This window comes from Festucalex cinctus, chromosome 3 (genome assembly GCF_051991245.1).
Source record: "Festucalex cinctus isolate MCC-2025b chromosome 3, RoL_Fcin_1.0, whole genome shotgun sequence".
Classification (NCBI taxonomy): Eukaryota; Metazoa; Chordata; class Actinopteri; order Syngnathiformes; family Syngnathidae; genus Festucalex; species Festucalex cinctus.
The window spans coordinates 5,501,236-5,519,695 of NC_135413.1; the positions used below are offsets into that span (position 1 = coordinate 5,501,236).

The window sequence follows — 18,460 nt, forward strand, 5'->3', positions numbered from 1 at the left end:
GGCAAAAGGTACAGGGGACAACAAAAGGCGCTCCGCTAGGGAGGAAACAAGGCTCAAGGCACAAGGGGTAACTAAGGGCGCTCCGCTGTGGAGGATAAGGCACAAAAACAAGGCAAAACAACAAGGCAACGGGAACAAGGACTCGAGGACTGTGGGACGCTTCCATGCACTGACTGTGACACTTCGGCAACGGAGGGGAGAATGCAGGTGGCTTTTATTGTCTGTCTTGATTGGTGGCAGGTGTTCATTATCATGGGTGGGGACCGGTGATTATGGAGCGGCAGGAAGGGTAAGTGACCTGGGGTGAGAGGAGATAGTTAATACTTTCAAAATAAAACGGGAACCTTACTGTGAAAACAAAAGCATGGGCCGTCACGCCGGTGGCGGCGTGACACAAAATAAGGATCAGGAAAACAAAAGGTTGATAATTTAATGTTAAATATAAATATTTAACCTTTAGACAGACACCAACACAATTAAACAGAATATGTGCACATTGTGAAGTATTTCAGAAACATACATTTAAGACATGAAATAAACCTACCGTCCAGCCAAAAGAAATATGAAGCCACCTTATGGAACAATAAATCTATCAAACACATTTTAACCACTTAATATATGCAAAAATATTTCCAAAAGTTAATTTCCCTTTTTAATCAACAATTTTTGTTTTTCTTTTGCCATGACATTCCTTTTTGGTTAATGTATGACATCTTTTTTGTTTTTTTAATCTGAGACACGATGATGACCACAGAATCACTACTGTTTATATTTTGTTTTTTGGGCTGTCGTTCATTTTGAGTTTGATGACGTAATTGCGGGCACGTCTCAGTTCTCCTATCTGCTGCTCATGCTAGTTGTAGACATTGACAGGGTGCCACAAACTGAGAAATTAGATACTTGCATTGTGCTTTTAGCATAGCTGGTGTGTTGGCTGTGGGACATACCTGTGTCGTTTGAATCCATGCATTGGATCGTCACGGGAGTTATTCTTTTTGGCTCGCGCGCAGTACCAACGCCGGCCTGGGACATACAAGTGCACCGAGAGGACTCGATAGCCATGGGAAATACCGAGATGTACGGCACTGGCTTCTGCTAATTGTCTCCAGTTGCATGTTGTCACTCGTTGTGCGCGCGCGCGCCGTGTCGCGAGCACGGCGTTGACGGTAAAAGGTGCGTAACGTCTTTGCATTATGTTTACAACATCCGGGGAATGAAGCGTCTCTGAGCGCTACTTTGCTAGCTCTCTGTAAACACGGAAGTAACTTGAATAGTGATGCTACTGAAATGTAAACAAAACAAGTAGAGCACGACGCAGAACTCTTGCTATTGTTATGAAAACTATAAAGCCTCACTCGCAACCGATTCACAGCCACGCGATATCCGGTCCACTACTGAAAACGTGACTTGTCTGACGTCACTCCCCCTGGCGAGAGGGGGGAGACGACCTCATCCCATAATGCTTCACGGACCAGGATGGAAATAAATTATATTTTTTTTAACCACTTTTATGGTCCATAATGTACACTTTTTTTTTGTTGCGTTGTGTGCCTGTTGGTTAATAAAACTAGTAGTAAAAGTATCATCACTTTTGTTTTGAATGTGCAAACCATTCACGACCAGACCATGGCTGAATTCAGTGTGGTGATCAATGACTTCCGCCTCATCTTCGTAGTTAGCGGCAGTTGTTTGTGACTGTTACAACACTGAGATATTTTGCCTTCTTCATGAAAATGTGGAGTAACGCATTGAATCTCTGGACAGTAACTTTAATCAGACTACTTTGTAGAATAAAGTAGCGCGTTAGACTAGTAGTTACTTAAAGCAATTTTTAAACTCCTCATTCACGATAACCCCTACTCCATTTCTCTTTCTATTTAAACCATGATACAACAATTTGAAAACAGCTCCTAAACTTCTAGCTTTGCTCCCTTTCCACCTAGTCTCCGGAACACACAGTATGTCCACCTTCCTCCTCTGCATCATGTCAACCAGCTCTCTATCTTTTCCTGTCATACTTCCAACATTCAAAGTCCTTATGCTAAGTCCTAGACTCATGGTGTTCCTCTTTTCTAGGTGCGTTTCCATTACCCTTTTTTCGCAAAAATAAAAGCGATATTGTACTATACTTTATACTATTTCGATAAAGTACAATTTCGAATTGTCGGTGTTTCCATTGAAGAGAGTTTTGCTTCTGAGGCGCAATTCTCGGAATGTCCCGTCTCACGAGACCTCACTGTTCTGTCGTAGGTGCTCATGATGTTTACGGTAGACCGACGCCCGGTGTAGTTATATTACTTTTAAAACACTGACCCCTCATCGGGCGGTTTCGGGCATTTAGTGTTGGTGTTGTTGTGTGTGTCCCCGGCAGTCTGCAAGCAGTTCTGACACGAAAGCGAGTGGCCCCATACTTCCTAGTTCCTGTAATCCTAAAATGTGGTTGTTCTGAAAGCAAATGTTTTTGAGTAACGCGTTAGTAACGCGTTACCGGCAACACTGCCACTAACACACCCAACACATTTTCCGGGAGTGCTTACATGGCTGAATGGAAAGTGGGAGGCAGCTAAAAACAAAGTGAAGCTCTCTTCTTTTAATTGGAGTGAGAGATTCTCAAGTCACTTGTCTGGGCTTGTAGTGTGGTAGTTAATAATTCACACTGGGAACTAGAGATCCATAAAGGCGGCAATGATACAGCACAGAAGAGGAGAGCTGGTTTTAAAGCGAGTGTGGGAGGAGAAAAGTCTACTCTTTCCTGCTCAACCTCTTTTCCTCAGTGCCGTGTGTCTTAAAGGAGACAAGTGAAAAGAAAGCACATTAGGTGTGCGTTTGTTCGCATGTGTGCGGGCACATTACGCAACCATGCATGCGCTCAATGTGGGCTGATAAGTCCCACAGTGGATGGACGAATGGAAAAAGGTCAAGGAGTTGTTTACCAGCAGACTGGCGATGCTGTGGGCTTCCCCCGTGTGATAATCGTACATTGAGATCTCACATGAAAGCTTTGCATTTACAAAAATAACAGACCCGTGCAGGTATTCATTAATGTTTGGTTGTTAGGACTCGACAGAGTCGATGAAAAAACAGATCCCAAAAACGCAGGCTCAGAGGAGGAAAAAATACAATCTCGATTTATTTTTTGAGAAGCGAGTAATCAAAGCTTGCTCGCAGGCAAGACAACGAGGATTACAGAAAAACACTTGCAACAGGCAAGGAGCACGAAAGTAACAGAAAACACTTGCAAAAGGCAAGGAGCACGAATGCAACAAAAAATACTTGCAAAAGGCAAGGACCGAGTAGGAAACACAAAACACTTGCAACCGGCAAGGACTACACGAAATAGGATACGGAATCAATCCAACATGGAAGAACAACAAAAGGCGACGCGGCTAAACACACGTGAATACAAAACTTAACCTAGGACGACAGCAGATTCAAAACTTTACCAAACAGGAGAACGCGGAGAACACTTGGACACAATGGTGAGCAAATAATAATCCGACAGCTGGCAGTTGCTGCTCGGAGTCCTCTTATAGTCTTGATTACTAACACGTTGCAGGTGCGGCGCTGGGGAACGCCCCCCTCGTTACCGGCACTGAAAGACAAAAAGCACAACAGGGCTGAGAACCGAACCATGACATTGGTATGGCGGTTTTGTCAATGTACTGCATCATACTGAAGGAGGTTTTGTGACTTTCGTTTCCATTTTTTAGCATCACAGGAAAAGGAAAATATTGATTTATTTGTTATTGTTTCTGCGATTGGCTGGCAACCAGTTCAGGGTGTACCCCGCCTACTGCCCAAAGCCAGGTGAGATAGGCTCCAGCACCGCCCGCAACCCTTGTGAGGAATAAGCGGTCAAGAAAACGGATGGATGTTTGCTTTATGTTAGATTGTGTAAATGTACCAAACGTATGCATTGGTAACTACTTGTTCAGCAATATTTTGTAGCATATTTTCATTCACATAGCACAATTTACTGCATGTTATGGTAGTCATGATACATTAAAGGCACAGTGTGTAATAAGTGACCACTACATGTCACTATAGCACAGAATGCAGCCAGAGCACATGCAGTTAGAAGCGCACACACAACGTTGGCTCAGAGAGATCACACTCCGCAAGCCTACCATCAATTCTTATATTTGCGTGAGCAAACCAGCATCTCTGAAAACAACAGCGACTTGGCAACAGGTGTGAAGCCCGGCTTGTGATGCGGAAAGACCGAGTGAGCCGCATTTAGCCAGAGCAGCTAACGAACGGCTAGCGGGAGAAGCTAGTAAAAAAAAAAAAAAAAAATCTAGTAAGATCTTTCGAGAGCAAAACAGAAGGCGACAAAAACGACGGGAGCCCGAATGACCGGTTTCAGCGATGACACCTGCAGGCCCCAGCTGTGGAATGTAAGCAGCGGTCGACCCGCTCTGACACTAGACGCACGCACCACCAGGGCGAGCAACATTAGCGAAGTTGCCCTTTGGGCATCCGTAGCAGGAAGATGGTGACGAAACATGTTAGCCTCTGAAGGTGAGACTACAGCCATGGAATAGTGATTACGAGACCTACGATTGTATTATAAAATGTATGTTTATGTGAGAGAACTTTTTTTGGTGCATATTATTGAAATCAATAGTGTTTTTTTTTTAAAATTGAATGAATTATTAGTTCACCACTAGATGGCACTAAAGGTTACACACTGTGGCTTTAAAGAACAACTAAATACTAGGGATGGGCAAGTGCCGATACCATGTATCGGTATCAAGTCGAACAAACCCCTCTTGTGGCTGTTTTACGATCAGGTACTAGAAATGAAATGTTTTGTTGCTGCTGTGGCTGACACGATGCGAGGAGGTAGGACTCAGACGCAGAGTGTAAGTTGGCCAACAAGGCTGCAGCTTTAATCCAACGAACCAAAAAACACCTCTCAAGGAGGGAAAAAAGGCAGAACAAAAGGAGCTCCAAACTGGAGAATAAACAAGGGCACTCAAAAACAGGGACAACTAAAAGCGCTCCGCTAGGGAGGAAAACAAGGGGCAAACTAAGGGCGCAAGACAAAGCAAGGCAAGACATCGAACAAGGACTGTGGAACAAGGACTGTGAGGACGCTTCCATGCACTGAGATGTGACACTTCGGCAACGGAGGGGAGAATGCAGGTACCCCCCCCTCAACGGCCGGCTCTCGACGGCCCAGGAATCTCGGGGTGTTCATCATAGAATTCGTCGATGAGGGAGGGGTCCACGATGAACCGGGCGGGCACCCACTGCCTCTCTTCTGGCCCGTAACCCTCCCAATCCACCAGGTATTGGTGTCCCCGGCCCCGCTTCCTGACGTCCAACAACTTTCTCACTTTATAGACCGGGCCCCCCTCCACCATCTCCGGAGGGGGCGGCGCGGGCTCGGGCGGGACCAGGGAACTGTCCTGGACTGGCTTGACCTGGCTCACGTGGAAGGTGGGGTGGGTGCGGAGGTATCGAGGTAGGCAAAGGCGCACGGCGGCAGGGCCTATAGTCTTGGCAATCGGGAATGGCCCCACGAATCTAGGGGCCAACTTTGGACATGGTACTTTGAGATGAAGGTGTTTCGTGGAAAGCCATACCTTTTGGCCTGGCTGGTATTGGGGTGCGGCCTTCCTCTTCCGGTCAGCAGCTCTTTTCACCCTGTCGCCTTGACGCTGTAGTGCCAGTCGAGCTGCTGACCAGATTCGGCGACATCTGCGGACCATGGCGAGAACCGAGGGGACTGAGGCTTCCTCCTCCAGGTCCGCGAAGTACGGTGGATCGTATCCGTGAACACATTTAAACGGCGTGATTCCTGTGGCAGAGGTGGGTAAGGAGTTATGAGCTAGTTCGACCCATACCAGGTTCTTGCTCCAAGAGGAAGGGTTTTGGGAGACAAGGCATCGGAGACCGGTTTCCAGCTGTTGGTTGAGCCTCTCAGCTTGTCCATTGGCCTCCGGGTGGTAACCTGAGGTTAGGTTCGCCTTTGCCCCTATGGCTCTGCAGAACTCCCTCCAAAAACGAGAAACAAACTGGGGACCGCGGTCCGACACTATGTGCCGTGGGAATCCATGAACCCTGAACACTTGGTCGATCATGACTTCGGCGGTTCTCTTGGCTGAGGGAAGCTTGGGTAATGGGATAAAGCGGGCCATCTTTGAAAAGCGGTCGACAACTGTGAGTATTGTGGTTTTACCATGTGAAGTGGGAAGTCCAGTAACAAAGTCCATAGAAATCTCCGCCCAGGGTCTTGAGGGAATCGGCAGTGGCTGGAGGAGACCCATCCTTGGTTGAGTCGATACTTTATTCCTGGCACAAACTGGGCAAGCCTTGATGTATTCCTGCACCGAGGTTTCCATAGAAGGCCACCAGAACCTCCGGGCGACAGCGAACAGGGTCCTGCGAGTACCTGGGTGACAAGACAGACGTGAGGTGTGCGCCCAGTCGATCACCTGTGCTCTTCGGGTCTCCGGAACGAAAAGCCGCCGTGGTGGGCACTCCTTCGGCGTGACTGTGTCCTGGAGTGCCTCCTTGACCTCCTCTTCTATTTGCCATGACATGGTTCCTATTATGCAGTCTTTAGGCAGGATGGGCTCTGGTTCGATTGCTGTGGTTTCAGGGTCATGAATTCGTGAAAGAGCATCTGCTTTGACATTCTTGCTTCCGGGTCTGTAAGTTAGAGAAAACGAGAATCTGTTAAAAAACAATGACCACCTGGCCTGTCGTGGGTTCAGTCTTTTGGCGTGACGTAGGTATTCCAGGTTGCGGTGGTCTGTCCAGATGATGAAGGGGTGTTCTGCGCCCTCCAGCCAGTGCCTCCACTCTTCCAAGGCGACCTTGACAGCCAGCAATTCTCGGTCTCCCACGCTGTAATTGCGCTCAGCCTTGGAGAGCTTTCGGGACAAAAATGCACAGGGGTGCACCTTCCCATCTTCCTGGCTCCTTTGGGATAGGACGGCCCCGATACCCAGATTGGAGGCATCTACCTCGACCACGAACTGGCGGGTAGGATCAGGAACTCTGAGTATCGGGGCCTCTGTGAATCGTTTCTTGAGTTCATTGAATGCAGTGTTGGCTTCCGGGGTCCAGGTGAAGCGTTGCTGTGGGGAGGTCAAGGCATGGAGTGGAGCTGCGATGGTGCTGAAGTTGCGGATGAAGCGTCTGTAAAAGTTGGCGAATCCCAGGAATTGTTGCACCTTTTTCCTGGATTCAGGTGTGGGCCAGTCCCTGACTGCGCTGACCTTCTCCGACTCCATCTCGACCTTGCCCGGGGATACAACGAATCCCAGAAATGAGATGGTGTCGGTGTGGAAAAGGCTCTTCTCAGCCTTTACGTAGAGTTGGTGATCAAGCAGGCGTTTCAAGACTTGGGTGACATGGTGCTGGTGGGTTTTCAAGTCCGGTGAGTAGATTAATATGTCGTCCAGATAAACATATACGAACTGATCGATGAAGTCCTTGAGCACGTCATTAATCATGGCCTGGAAAACTGCTGGCGCATTCGTGAGTCCAAAGGGCATGACTAAGTATTCGTAGTGGCCTCGGGGAGTATTGAAGCCAGTTTTCCACTCATCCCCTGCACGAATACGGACGAGATGATAGGCGTTGCGGAGATCCAGTTTGGTGAATATCTTGGCTTGCTGGAGCTGGTCGAATACTGAAGACATTAAGGGCAGAGGATAACGATTCTTGACTGTGATTTCATTCAGAGGACTGTAGTCAATGCAAGGGCGTAATGAGCCATCCTTCTTGCCCACAAAGAAAAACCCGGCTCCAGCTGGCGATGACGAGGGCCGAATAAGTCCGGCTTTCAATGAAGTGTCTATGTACTCGTTTAGGGCCTTGCGTTCGGGGCCCGAAACCGAGTACAATCTCCCCTTGGGGATGGTAGATCCAGGAATCAACTCGATCGCACAGTCATAGGATCGATGTGGGGGAAGTGACATGGCCTTGGTCTTGCTGAACACCTCCCTGAGAGGATGATAGCAGGTGGGAACGGTGTTCAGGTCCGGGTAATCCTGGTCATTAACGAGAGACACCTGTCGGATGGCAGCGGGAGGTGCCTCTGCCGCTGGCCGCTCCACCCCATGATGGTCACAATCATCTCCCCAGTCCAGGACTCGCCCCGATCGCCAGTCGATGCGGGGGTTGTGCAACTGCAACCAGGGATGACCCAGGACCAGTGTGTGTGATGGGGACCGGAAGACATGGAAGCGAAGGAGTTCTCTGTGCTGCCCAATGTGGATCTCGAGTGGTTCTGTGACGTGTGTGATGAGGAATAGGTCTTTGCCATTGAGCGCCCTGGCCCTCATGTGGGTAGTAAGTGGTTCCGTGCCGGCCTGCAATTTCTTCACCAGACCCCAATCCATGAGGCTCTCGTCCGCTCCAGAGTCAATGAGAGCTAGTAGGTCTGTGGAAGTGGTATTGCAGGAAATCGTGACTTGCGTGAGTTTTCGGTCCTTGACCGGTTTGGGAGTCTCGGAAGTCACCGGAGGGCCTCGCTTGGTGGGACAAGCTACCACCAAATGTCCTCTTTCTCCACAATAGTAGCACCGCCCCTCTTGACGACGTCGCTGGCGTTCATGGTGAGTCAGTCGGGCGCGGTCCAGCTGCATTGGCTCCTCGCCACTCTCGCTGGACCTCCCCGATGTGGATGACTGGGAAAATTCCCCTTGTGGTGATTCCCTTGCTGTGGGGTGCCGAAAGAATCCTGAGCCGGTCCTTCGATGGTGTCCGCTGGTATACATGAGATCTCGCCTCCGGTGATCGGTGCGGATGGCCAGCGCGATCAATGAGTCCAAGTCGCTAGGTAAGTCCACGGGTAGTAGGAGTTCTTGCATAGCGACGGAGAGGCCCTTAAAAAAATGATCAACGAGAGCTGTCTCATTCCAGCCACTCTTGGCCGCTAGAGTTCGGAATCGGATCGCATAGTCATTAACCGATTCTCGGCCTTGTGTGAGGTTGCTTAGCTCTCGAGTCTTTTCCCGATCCATGTTGGTGGGATCGAAAACAAGACGAAGTGCCCTGCTAAACCCGGCTGCAGTTGAGCAAGTCGGGGAGTGCCGTGCCCATTCCGCGGTGGCCCAGTCTCTGGCTCGTCCCGTCAGGTGGGAAATCATGAAGGCCACTCGGGAACGGTCGGTGGGGAAAGCCTGTGGCGAGAGTTCAAAGTGTAAGTCGCATTCGGTCAGGAATGCCTGACATTGTCCTTGGTCTCCCGAGTATCGCTCCGGGAGAGCCAGTCTCATTCCAGCCAAGGCTGGAGTCGGGATCGGTGGTTCTGCGGTCTCTGGTTTCGTGACGATCGGCTTGGAGTGTTGCAGGTAGCTCACTAACTCCTGCACCTGTCCAGCGAGCTCTCCCATCCGGGTGACCATAGCCTGCTGGGCCTCCTCCGTGTGCGACAGGCGGACGGCCTGTCGTCGAAGTGCAGCCTCCAACTTGTCCGCTGGGTCCATGCTGGCCGAAGTGTACTGACACGATGCGAGGAGGTAGGACTCAGACGCAGAGTGTAAGTTGGCCAACAAGGCTGCAGCTTTAATCCAACGAACCAAAAAACACCTCTCAAGGAGGGAAAAAAGGCAGAACAAAAGGAGCTCCAAACTGGAGAATAAACAAGGGCACTCAAAAACAGGGACAACTAAAAGCGCTCCGCTAGGGAGGAAAACAAGGGGCAAACTAAGGGCGCAAGACAAAGCAAGGCAAGACATCGAACAAGGACTGAGGAACAAGGACTGTGAGGACGCTTCCATGCACTGAGATGTGACACTTCGGCAACGGAGGGGAGAATGCAGGTGGCTTTTATGTCCGGGTTGATTGGGAACAGGTGGTGGTGATCATGGGCGTGGACCGGTAATCAGTGAGCTGCAGAAAGGGTAAGTGACCTGGGATGAGATGAGAGTTAGTAATTTCAAAATAAAACAGGAACCTGACTGTGACAAATAAAAGCTTGACCCGCCACTCTGGTGGCGGCGTGACAGTGGCGATGCGCTGTTTGCAAAGAAAAACAATGCTGCTTTTGAGGGTCTAAACCTCAGCGAATACTCATGATGTAACTTTGCACCCATGCAACCCTGGCAAACACATTTTAGAAGAATTTTGTGAGTACCCCAACGTGCAAGTACCCCAATGTGGCCAGGGTTGCGACGGCCTTCATAGCTGCTCACAGCTTTAGTGCGGAATTGTATGCTTTTATCGGACGTTGACTGATCAGATGCAATTTGCAAGTTATTACAAATTAATAAGCGAAGAATGTAACGAGGCTATTTTGTTACATGAAAAAAAAAAGTATTTCTTTCATTAGATAATAACATTTTCATTTATTCAGGTACATCTTAAGTATCGCAATTATATCAGTATTGCATTATTCAACACCTATCTCGCATATGGCGTTTTTCCAATATTGTGCAGCCCTTATCAAGAATACTAGTGGTATCGGTACTTGATTTCTGTGACTATTGAAGAGTTAAGTACTCTTACTGGTATCAGTCTGGAAAAAAAGTGATATCGAACATCCCAAATAAATATATGAAAAATGTTTTCTGGGATAGCAAGTAAACTCCACACACTCAGATTTTTAATTCAGAACTATGCGGTGGATGTTCCAAACGTGCCCTCTGTGCTGCCTGAAATTTACATATAAATGCTTAACCTCACTATGATAATGTAATGGCAAATTTTTTTGTGCAGCTATAATTCCCCTTGGTCATTCATATTCCAAATACTGATGAGCATACATTTTCAGTACATGAGCGACATTGTTCCACTGAGCTTCCGCCAATTTTAATCCCTTAAAAGCAGCTTGATTAACAAAGGCAAAAGGTCTTTTGCAATTCTATCCAGATAGAACATCTCAAGTCCTATTTTAGCTTCTTGCCGGTGTAAGAATGCCTCGAGTTAGTGGCTCAAAGGGGAGGCTGAAATGAATTTCACTTGTTTGGCCAAATCTGTGGGGTCAAAACATGTTCACGCTTTCAAGGGTTGCCAATAAACATGATAAACACAGATTATCTTCAGCGAACCAGATATACATGTTTTTGGACTGTGGGTGGAAACAGTACCCAGAGAAAACTCACACAAGAAAAGAAAGCATACAAATTTCACACAGACATGCCCAAGAGATTTGAACTCTGATTCCATCGAACTGGTCTGTGGTGTAACAGCCGTGTTTCATACATGTAGCACGTCTGGCTCAAACGAACAGGAAACGTTTGCACGTGACTGTACCATCTCTATTGATCAATGTGGTGAAAATAATGTTCTCGGGAAATCTGGTGCTTCGGTACACGATACACTGCTATACTGAGCTAAACATTAGAGAATGATTCATCAGTTTGGTATAAGGCGGTGGAATAAATGTGAGTCGCACTAATGAGGATGATTTAGCATCACTATAAACATTACAAACAGCACTACGGGGGATGTAATTCCAGAGTTTGCAAACATAAATACCGTACTTAAGGAAATTAGGAGTACAAGGGTGTGACAGAACATTAATCTGCACTGTTAACAAGTACTCAGACTGCAAAAGCGAGATTTACGGTAGATGAGAAGGCCATTTGTTAATCTTTCCTGCAAAACCTTCATGTGATGGGGTCGCTGCTATTAGTTTCCCCACCCTATTCCTAAAAGACTGACGAATAACGAGACAGCAGAACTATACAGGAAGGAGATGAGTCAATGATGCATACAAAGTATACACTTGTGTTGAGAGCCTTTAACCTCCTTTCATTATCTTTTCGGCCCAACCATAGTCACGTCTCTTCTCCTTTCAAGTCTTTCCCTCCCCTCTTCACAGTCCAATTCACCATTTTTTTTCATTCTCATCATCTTCTAAGCCTCTCAACCCCTCTCCTGTCCTCCCACCCCGAAGCCATCAGTGCTCTCCCTCAGGGTGAAAACCGCGAGGACCCCGTTGCCCTTGGATCTCAAGAGCGGCGCCAACATCTGTGCTTGGATTTTTACTTTCACGCTTGGGAACACTAATAGAGCTTACACACTGTGAATGCATTGCACTGCTCACTAATGGAGCTCAATTCAGTTCAGGTCTCGTTATGAATGCGTTTGCTTTTTTTTTTTTTTTTTTTTTTTTTTTTTTTTTTTTTTAACGTCTTCCAGGAGGTTGTGCTTTGTCTGTCTGTTTGCAAGATTATGCAGAAACAACATTGCCCTGCTTTTGGAGGATTATGGCACTTTTGGGAAATAGAGCTGCCTGGGTGGAGATTGCACTCTCTAAGTTAAAAGGAAAAGTCTGTGTATCTGAAAAATGATCGAATATGCTTGAAGATTCTGTATAGTCAACATAAAATTAATTTTACTTAATCTTGTTTATGAGATCCTTTCCAATCATGGATTAGTTGAAATAGCAAACACGTTTATTCCTATTTGCTTGTACCAAACAATGAAGACGCTCTGAGGCAGAGGTGGCTTTACAGGGGAGCTTTACCAAATGCCTTGCCATCCTACTGTTGGCTATGAATCTAGCAATACTAAATTCAAAATTTGATTGTAAATGTTCAATATATTGTTTCTGTCAGGTGAGGTGCTTATTTAGAACCCAAACACCGACAAGGCACGGCAGTTGCGAAATTGAGGGTCTTTATATAAACATTTAATGTCATGTAGCGAGGGGGTTGACGATCCAAATGCTGGGAGGCAAGACATAATAATGTGCAAAAGGTTTTTTTATTCCAAAAAGCACAACAAACGAGGCATTCTGGAAACACGAAGAAACTAAATCCATGTCTAAAAAACACCAAAGTAACATTCAGACAAACTTAGGCCTATATTAACATGGAGAGGTGGGCAAAAGTAAACAAATGATCCAACAAGAACTGGAAAGAAATAGGGAACTAAACACAATAAACTAACAAGATAATGCAATTCACCCGAGGTCCATTTCACAAAGCATGTTCAACAACCACTGAGACCCTGTTCACACGGACGCAAATAAAATTCCTCAAAAAAATCTTGTACAGACAGAAGCGTTTCTTGAAGATGACTTGACTTGACATGCGAGTGTCCAAAAGAACACACTGAGGACATTTAACGGCTGTAATATAGAAGCCAAGTCTGTAGTGGCGCTGTAGCGCAGCCACAGGGAGTTAACAGAAAGCATAGAAGAAGAATCAGAGAAGAAGACAAACCACTGATCTGAATGTATTACTGGATAAGGACAAGAGAAGTAACAATGCCGGGTGATTCAAGTACAACAACATCACGCAAAACATTTAGCTGTAAAAGCATAAGCAAGTAAGGAGGTTGCGCAAAACGACGACAACACGGTTATCCGCCATTGTTGTTGACAGAGTGGCGGTTTGCACGCAGTCACGCGAGAATTGCATCATCACTGGAGGAGTATCCCGCATATGGAGTCAACATTGGCATTTGGAAATAGCCCGGTTCCAAAAGTGATCGGTTTCAAGCTCCGAAACGGCGCCGCTTGTGTGGATGAACTGCCCAAACGGTAAGAAACTTGTGAGGATACATTGAAACGGGCTTTCATGTGGACGAGGCCTGAGACTCAACCTGAGCAGCGAGTTGCCCTTCCCAGAGATAGGAAACTCTGCATTTTCGGTTCCAGGGCAGCTGATTAGCATTAAGATATTATTAATTGGCAAAGATGACAAGAAACATTTTCACCTTAATTATAGTTCTAGTTCCTTTTACTAAAATAAGATGTAGTGTCACTTAGTTTTAGTTTTTAGTGACAAAAATGTTTTTTTCAATTTTAGTTTCTCATAATTTCTAAACCTCCTGCCACAAATTTGCCTTTCTGAAGCCGCCACAGCACTGCAGCAAAGCTCAAGACACGTTGGCATGCTGCAAAATGAAAAGTTGCTTCAAAAGTTTCTGTCAAGTCAACACCTGCAACATTTAAAATACACAGAAGAAAGAATGAGAAGACACAAGGATTTGATTACTCGCGAGGAGAAGCTGACAGAGAGTTGTGCGCAGATCACAAGCTCCCAGCCCCTTCTGACACAACTCCCTACTTCTCCTCTTTTATTTGGGATTCCCTAACATACACAATAGGCCACACACTTGCCTCTGAGGAAAATGGGAGTACTGGCAGCAATGTGATAAGCAACTCCAGCAGTCGTAAAATACAGAGGACATCCTTTAAATCGTCACGACTACTAATCCTTGAAGGCTGTAGTTCTTCATTCCCACATTCCAGATGTCCTCAGGTTGAATAAACATGCAGCAGCTCCACACCCATAGTGAAATACTGAATTCATAGTGAAATACTGAATACATAGTTTACAACTAACTCTGTAATAAGAGAAAATATAGAATAATATATACACAATAACTCTAACATTCCCCCCTGTTTATTATATATTTGCTCAAAGTCTCATACCATGTATTTGTTAAAAAAAGCAAAACATCACCATCACAGTGCATAACACAATTTTTCCCATTACACAAATAAGTCCTTTGTCAACACTATCAATACCACATAGAGCATGACGTAACATTTCTCTTTCCATCATAAAACCCCACATTAGTAAAATTATCATAAGCACAATATAATTCAACGTGTCGTCTTTAAAGTGCAATCAATGTGTTGTTGCTCTAATGTGTGTACATTATCCAATGCTTCTGTATGTAATTCTCAGCACTAATAATTCAACCAGCTGTCTCTCTTCCTCTTCAAGATGGCCCCAAAAATCAAAATCAAAAAGACAGCCCCAACTGCGTCTGATCGCATCTTACGCTCCATTTGATTCAGGAAAGGGACTCGTCTCCATGAATTGTCCCTTCTGACACATCATGCACAGTAGACAGGCCCTGGACTTCACAGCGGTTGGGGGAACTTTGAGGGTAGCAAACAATGTGCTCCCAAAGTCTTCACTGACTTACTTGGTCAGACTTTTCACAGCGAGTCAAGCTTGTTTCTCCTCTGACCTCACTTCAGTCAGGCTTCGCTCCGCAACCTGGCAAGCTGTTAGTCAATGGTACCTGTTTTGTGCCATGCGATAGGTGAATCTAGGAGAGTCGTTCAGCGATCTTCACAACCTTCGGGGCCAACAACACTTACAAGGGCCTTCCCACCTTAGGCTGGACCTTTAATCAAAGTCAGTCACTACCCTTGATGGGAGGCTTACCTTCCTGCTGAGATAGAGAGTCATCTGGCATTTGATTAAACATTTTCACTTCCTTATCATTTAAACAATCTCCTCATATAGTCACTTAAATAAATTTCTTTCATCTGTACGGCTTAACAGGTTATTACAATAGGCAAATTTAAATGGTCTACCACACGAAATTTCTAACGATCTTAACTGTCTTGTTCCTTTTACAATTTCCCAAATTACTTCATCATCAATTATCTTATCTCCATGCTTTGATCATGTATTTTTCTCTCGTTTCTCTTTTTCCCTTAAAAATGTAACATATAAAGTGACTTTCATTCATTACTCCAAATAACTAATATGTCATATAGAGACATGATCTGTTCACACAATACTTCTGCCATAATAATAACATCCAGTTGTTTTTCTGGAACAATTTCAACTCATTGTTACATTTTTTAAGACCATCAATCAGTACTTGTTAATATTGACATTGTCTTACTTTTTGTTCAATTCCATAAAATCCATAGCCACTAACAAAAATTGTAAAATATTAGAAACATCAATTCCATGTATAACAAAATTCTAAAACAAAATTCCAAAAACATAAAAACTTAAAAAATTAAAAATATAAAATTTACATGCGGTATTGCAGTATTGTTACCAACTCCCCCCTTTTGAGACATTTTTATGGCTCACAACTCAAAATCATTGTCCAAGCCACTTCATATAAATCTTATGCTGCATGCAATTTAAAATAATTTCACAATATTTACAAAAGGTTTTCATTTTTCCTTTTTTTTCTTTTCCACTACAGTGTTCCCTCGTATATCAGTGGGTTAACCTTCATACAGTCATTTTCCTCTTCCAAAAAATTACACAGCTGGACAAAAATCCACAAAATCAGCACTTTTTTCTTTTCTTTTTTTTTGGAATTTAAAACAATTGGGACCCTGTAGCCTTCACCGCTCTGGCCCTAATTTGCGAAAGAACACTGTAGTTTACATGTCTTGGACGGATAGAATTTTATAGTCTACACATAGCATAGTAGTAGTCTGGCATTTCTTCAAAACTAATTGTATCATACTACATCTTGTATTGTTTACAACCATATAATCAAGTTTAAATGTAACACATCTTTCCCAAAGCCATATGTAGTTAATAATAAAGCCACCATGAATATCAATCATCTTGTACACAATTAATATAAAATACTGGCTTAAATTCTACTTCATGCATTCTAAACAAAACTCATAACCATGTCAGCAATCAATTGTCTGTTCAAATGGCCTTCCAATATCTTCGTAAAGCCACTACTATCATTGTTCAATTTAAATCACAAACTGCATTTTTCACATTCATCTATCTATTAAAATTTGTCAAACATTGTCGTTGTTATCAGTATCTCAATTCAATTTCAGTAGTAGAATTGTTAGCATAATTATCCACCCAATTCATGTATAATTATATATGTATAATCACAAACATCAAAAGTTCATAACAGGTCACAATTTCACTCAGGAATTTAAGATATCATTTTGTAATTTGTTTCAAATCTTAGGGCCGACAAAATTACTTCGTTTTATCGTTGGGTCTCCATCATAACCACTTTACAATCAAAACAATCTCAATATTACACCCTTGTTGCACAAAAGTGTAATACACCTTTATTTACATCATTCTCCAATTTCTTCTTTCTTTTAAGTTGTTGCTGGTTTTCATTTCACAGCTCAATTTTCTATCATGCCATAAAATAATTTTGTCCATGCAAGTCAAAATCTGACTTTCCAATGTACCCAAACAATTTCTAATTGCTTGAGAGGGTATTGTGGGACATTCACAATATCCTTGTAGTAACAATATATATATATGTGTGTCATATATATATATGTATGTATATTTCCCTTCCAGTGCAAATTTAGACCAGAATATACAATTTGGGTGTACTGTTATAGTACTTATTCATTCCTCAAATTTTCATCAAGATTCCAAATGATCTAATAATGTATTTCCAGTTAGTATGTTTAGTATTTTCAATCAGCACTCCTGCCCTTTGCGAGTCCTTAAATCACTAGTCTAATTTATCTCCAATTCAGCATTTTACTTCAATAAATCATCTTTAGCATAGATGATATCTGATCTGTTTGCTCTGATTTCCACTTACTTACATGTTGTCAAGAAACCCAACATCAGAATGAATGAATGAATGATGAATTCATAAGGAAGCAGGTTAAACAGTTCTTCCTATTTAGTTTTAAAAAAAAAACAAAAGTTCTGTCATCTCTATTTGTTCTGCCATAATTGTTATATGCAGTGTCACTGCATCAAACCCATCATCAGTTTACAGGTAGTCAACTGTGACACTCGTAGGTGTGGCATTGTTTTCATTCTCACATTTATGCTCAGAGTGACATAGTTTATCATCTCCCTTCTTTACAATCAGTTCCCTCGCTTTTTGTAATAAGGCGTCAGCTACCATTTAAGAATTTATTTAGGTTATATACTGCGTCGTAAAAATGCAAAGATCCTACACCTTTCACATAGCGATATCCCTTTTTCTACTCAGCTTATCTTTTTATTACCATGTTGCCATCTAGTGTAGACACCAAGACTAGGTCTAATCCAATTTAATATAATTCTGCTTACTGGTTTCGTTTCATCTTTGTTTTTTATGTTCACCTTGTTCAAATAAATGGCCGTTTTTCCACCAATTCCTCATGGGGCATCCAAGTACTATCTCGGCAGCAGGGTCTCGCTAACCTAGGGTGGTTACTTTGAGGGGTCAGTATTTTTACAGCAGCTCGTCTCAATCAAACTCATTTAAATTAATTACAGAGAACTCTAAGACACTGTAAAAACACAATTCGAAATTCCCTGCTGAACTTTTACAACCAAAAACTCACTTTACCCAGAACTCAAAGATCCTGGGCTTGTTGGTGGAAAAGCAACTATTAATAATTGTGCTCTTTTAAGAACATTCAAATTCAATTATAAATGCCTTTTTTTTTTTTCTTCTAATCAAGTACAAATCTCAGCTATTTATTTATTTTAAATAACTTACCACTAATAATGTGTTGTTCCTTTCAAACCATTTTAATAATCTTTTTTCCTTTAATGCCTATTTTACTTATCAGGTTCTAGTGAGGGAGAATTTGTTAAATTTCACACTCAATCACAGCAGGAGCTAAATCAGAATTCAATTAGGAAAACATTCCTCCGTGTAACCAATCTTTTATACAAACTTCAGGACTATATTCAAAACAACATTGTAAAGGCTCTTTCTTACAATTTTATGTTGTTCTCTAATCTGGATCTGCATGAGTCACACCAAATCTATTATTCAATGCAAACACCACAATAAGAAACTTTTAGAACATTTACTAATTTAATTA

The 18,460-nt window shown here is 43.7% G+C and overlaps 1 protein-coding gene and 1 long non-coding RNA gene across 3 annotated transcripts in view; both read right to left on the reverse strand.

Moving 5' to 3' along the window:
* LOC144015509 (solute carrier family 66 member 2) overlaps window positions 1-18,460 on the reverse strand; it is a 139,179-nt gene continuing 120,719 nt past the window's right edge. Inside the window, exon 6 of one of the 2 annotated variants that reach the window (XM_077515566.1) lies at window positions 1-298. In XM_077515566.1, the coding sequence (XP_077371692.1) occupies window positions 251-298 (48 nt within the window). In that variant the 3' untranslated portion in view covers window positions 1-250. Of the gene's footprint in view, window positions 299-3,483; window positions 3,593-18,460 lie in introns of those variants that run through there. The other variant, XM_077515564.1, reaches the window with a different exon arrangement.
* Window positions 13,905-16,967, reverse strand: LOC144015505 (uncharacterized). Its single transcript, XR_013282738.1, has 2 exons — window positions 15,102-16,967; window positions 13,905-15,040 (listed from the first exon to the last, which is right to left on the reverse strand). It is a non-coding gene; the product is annotated as an uncharacterized LOC144015505 (long non-coding RNA).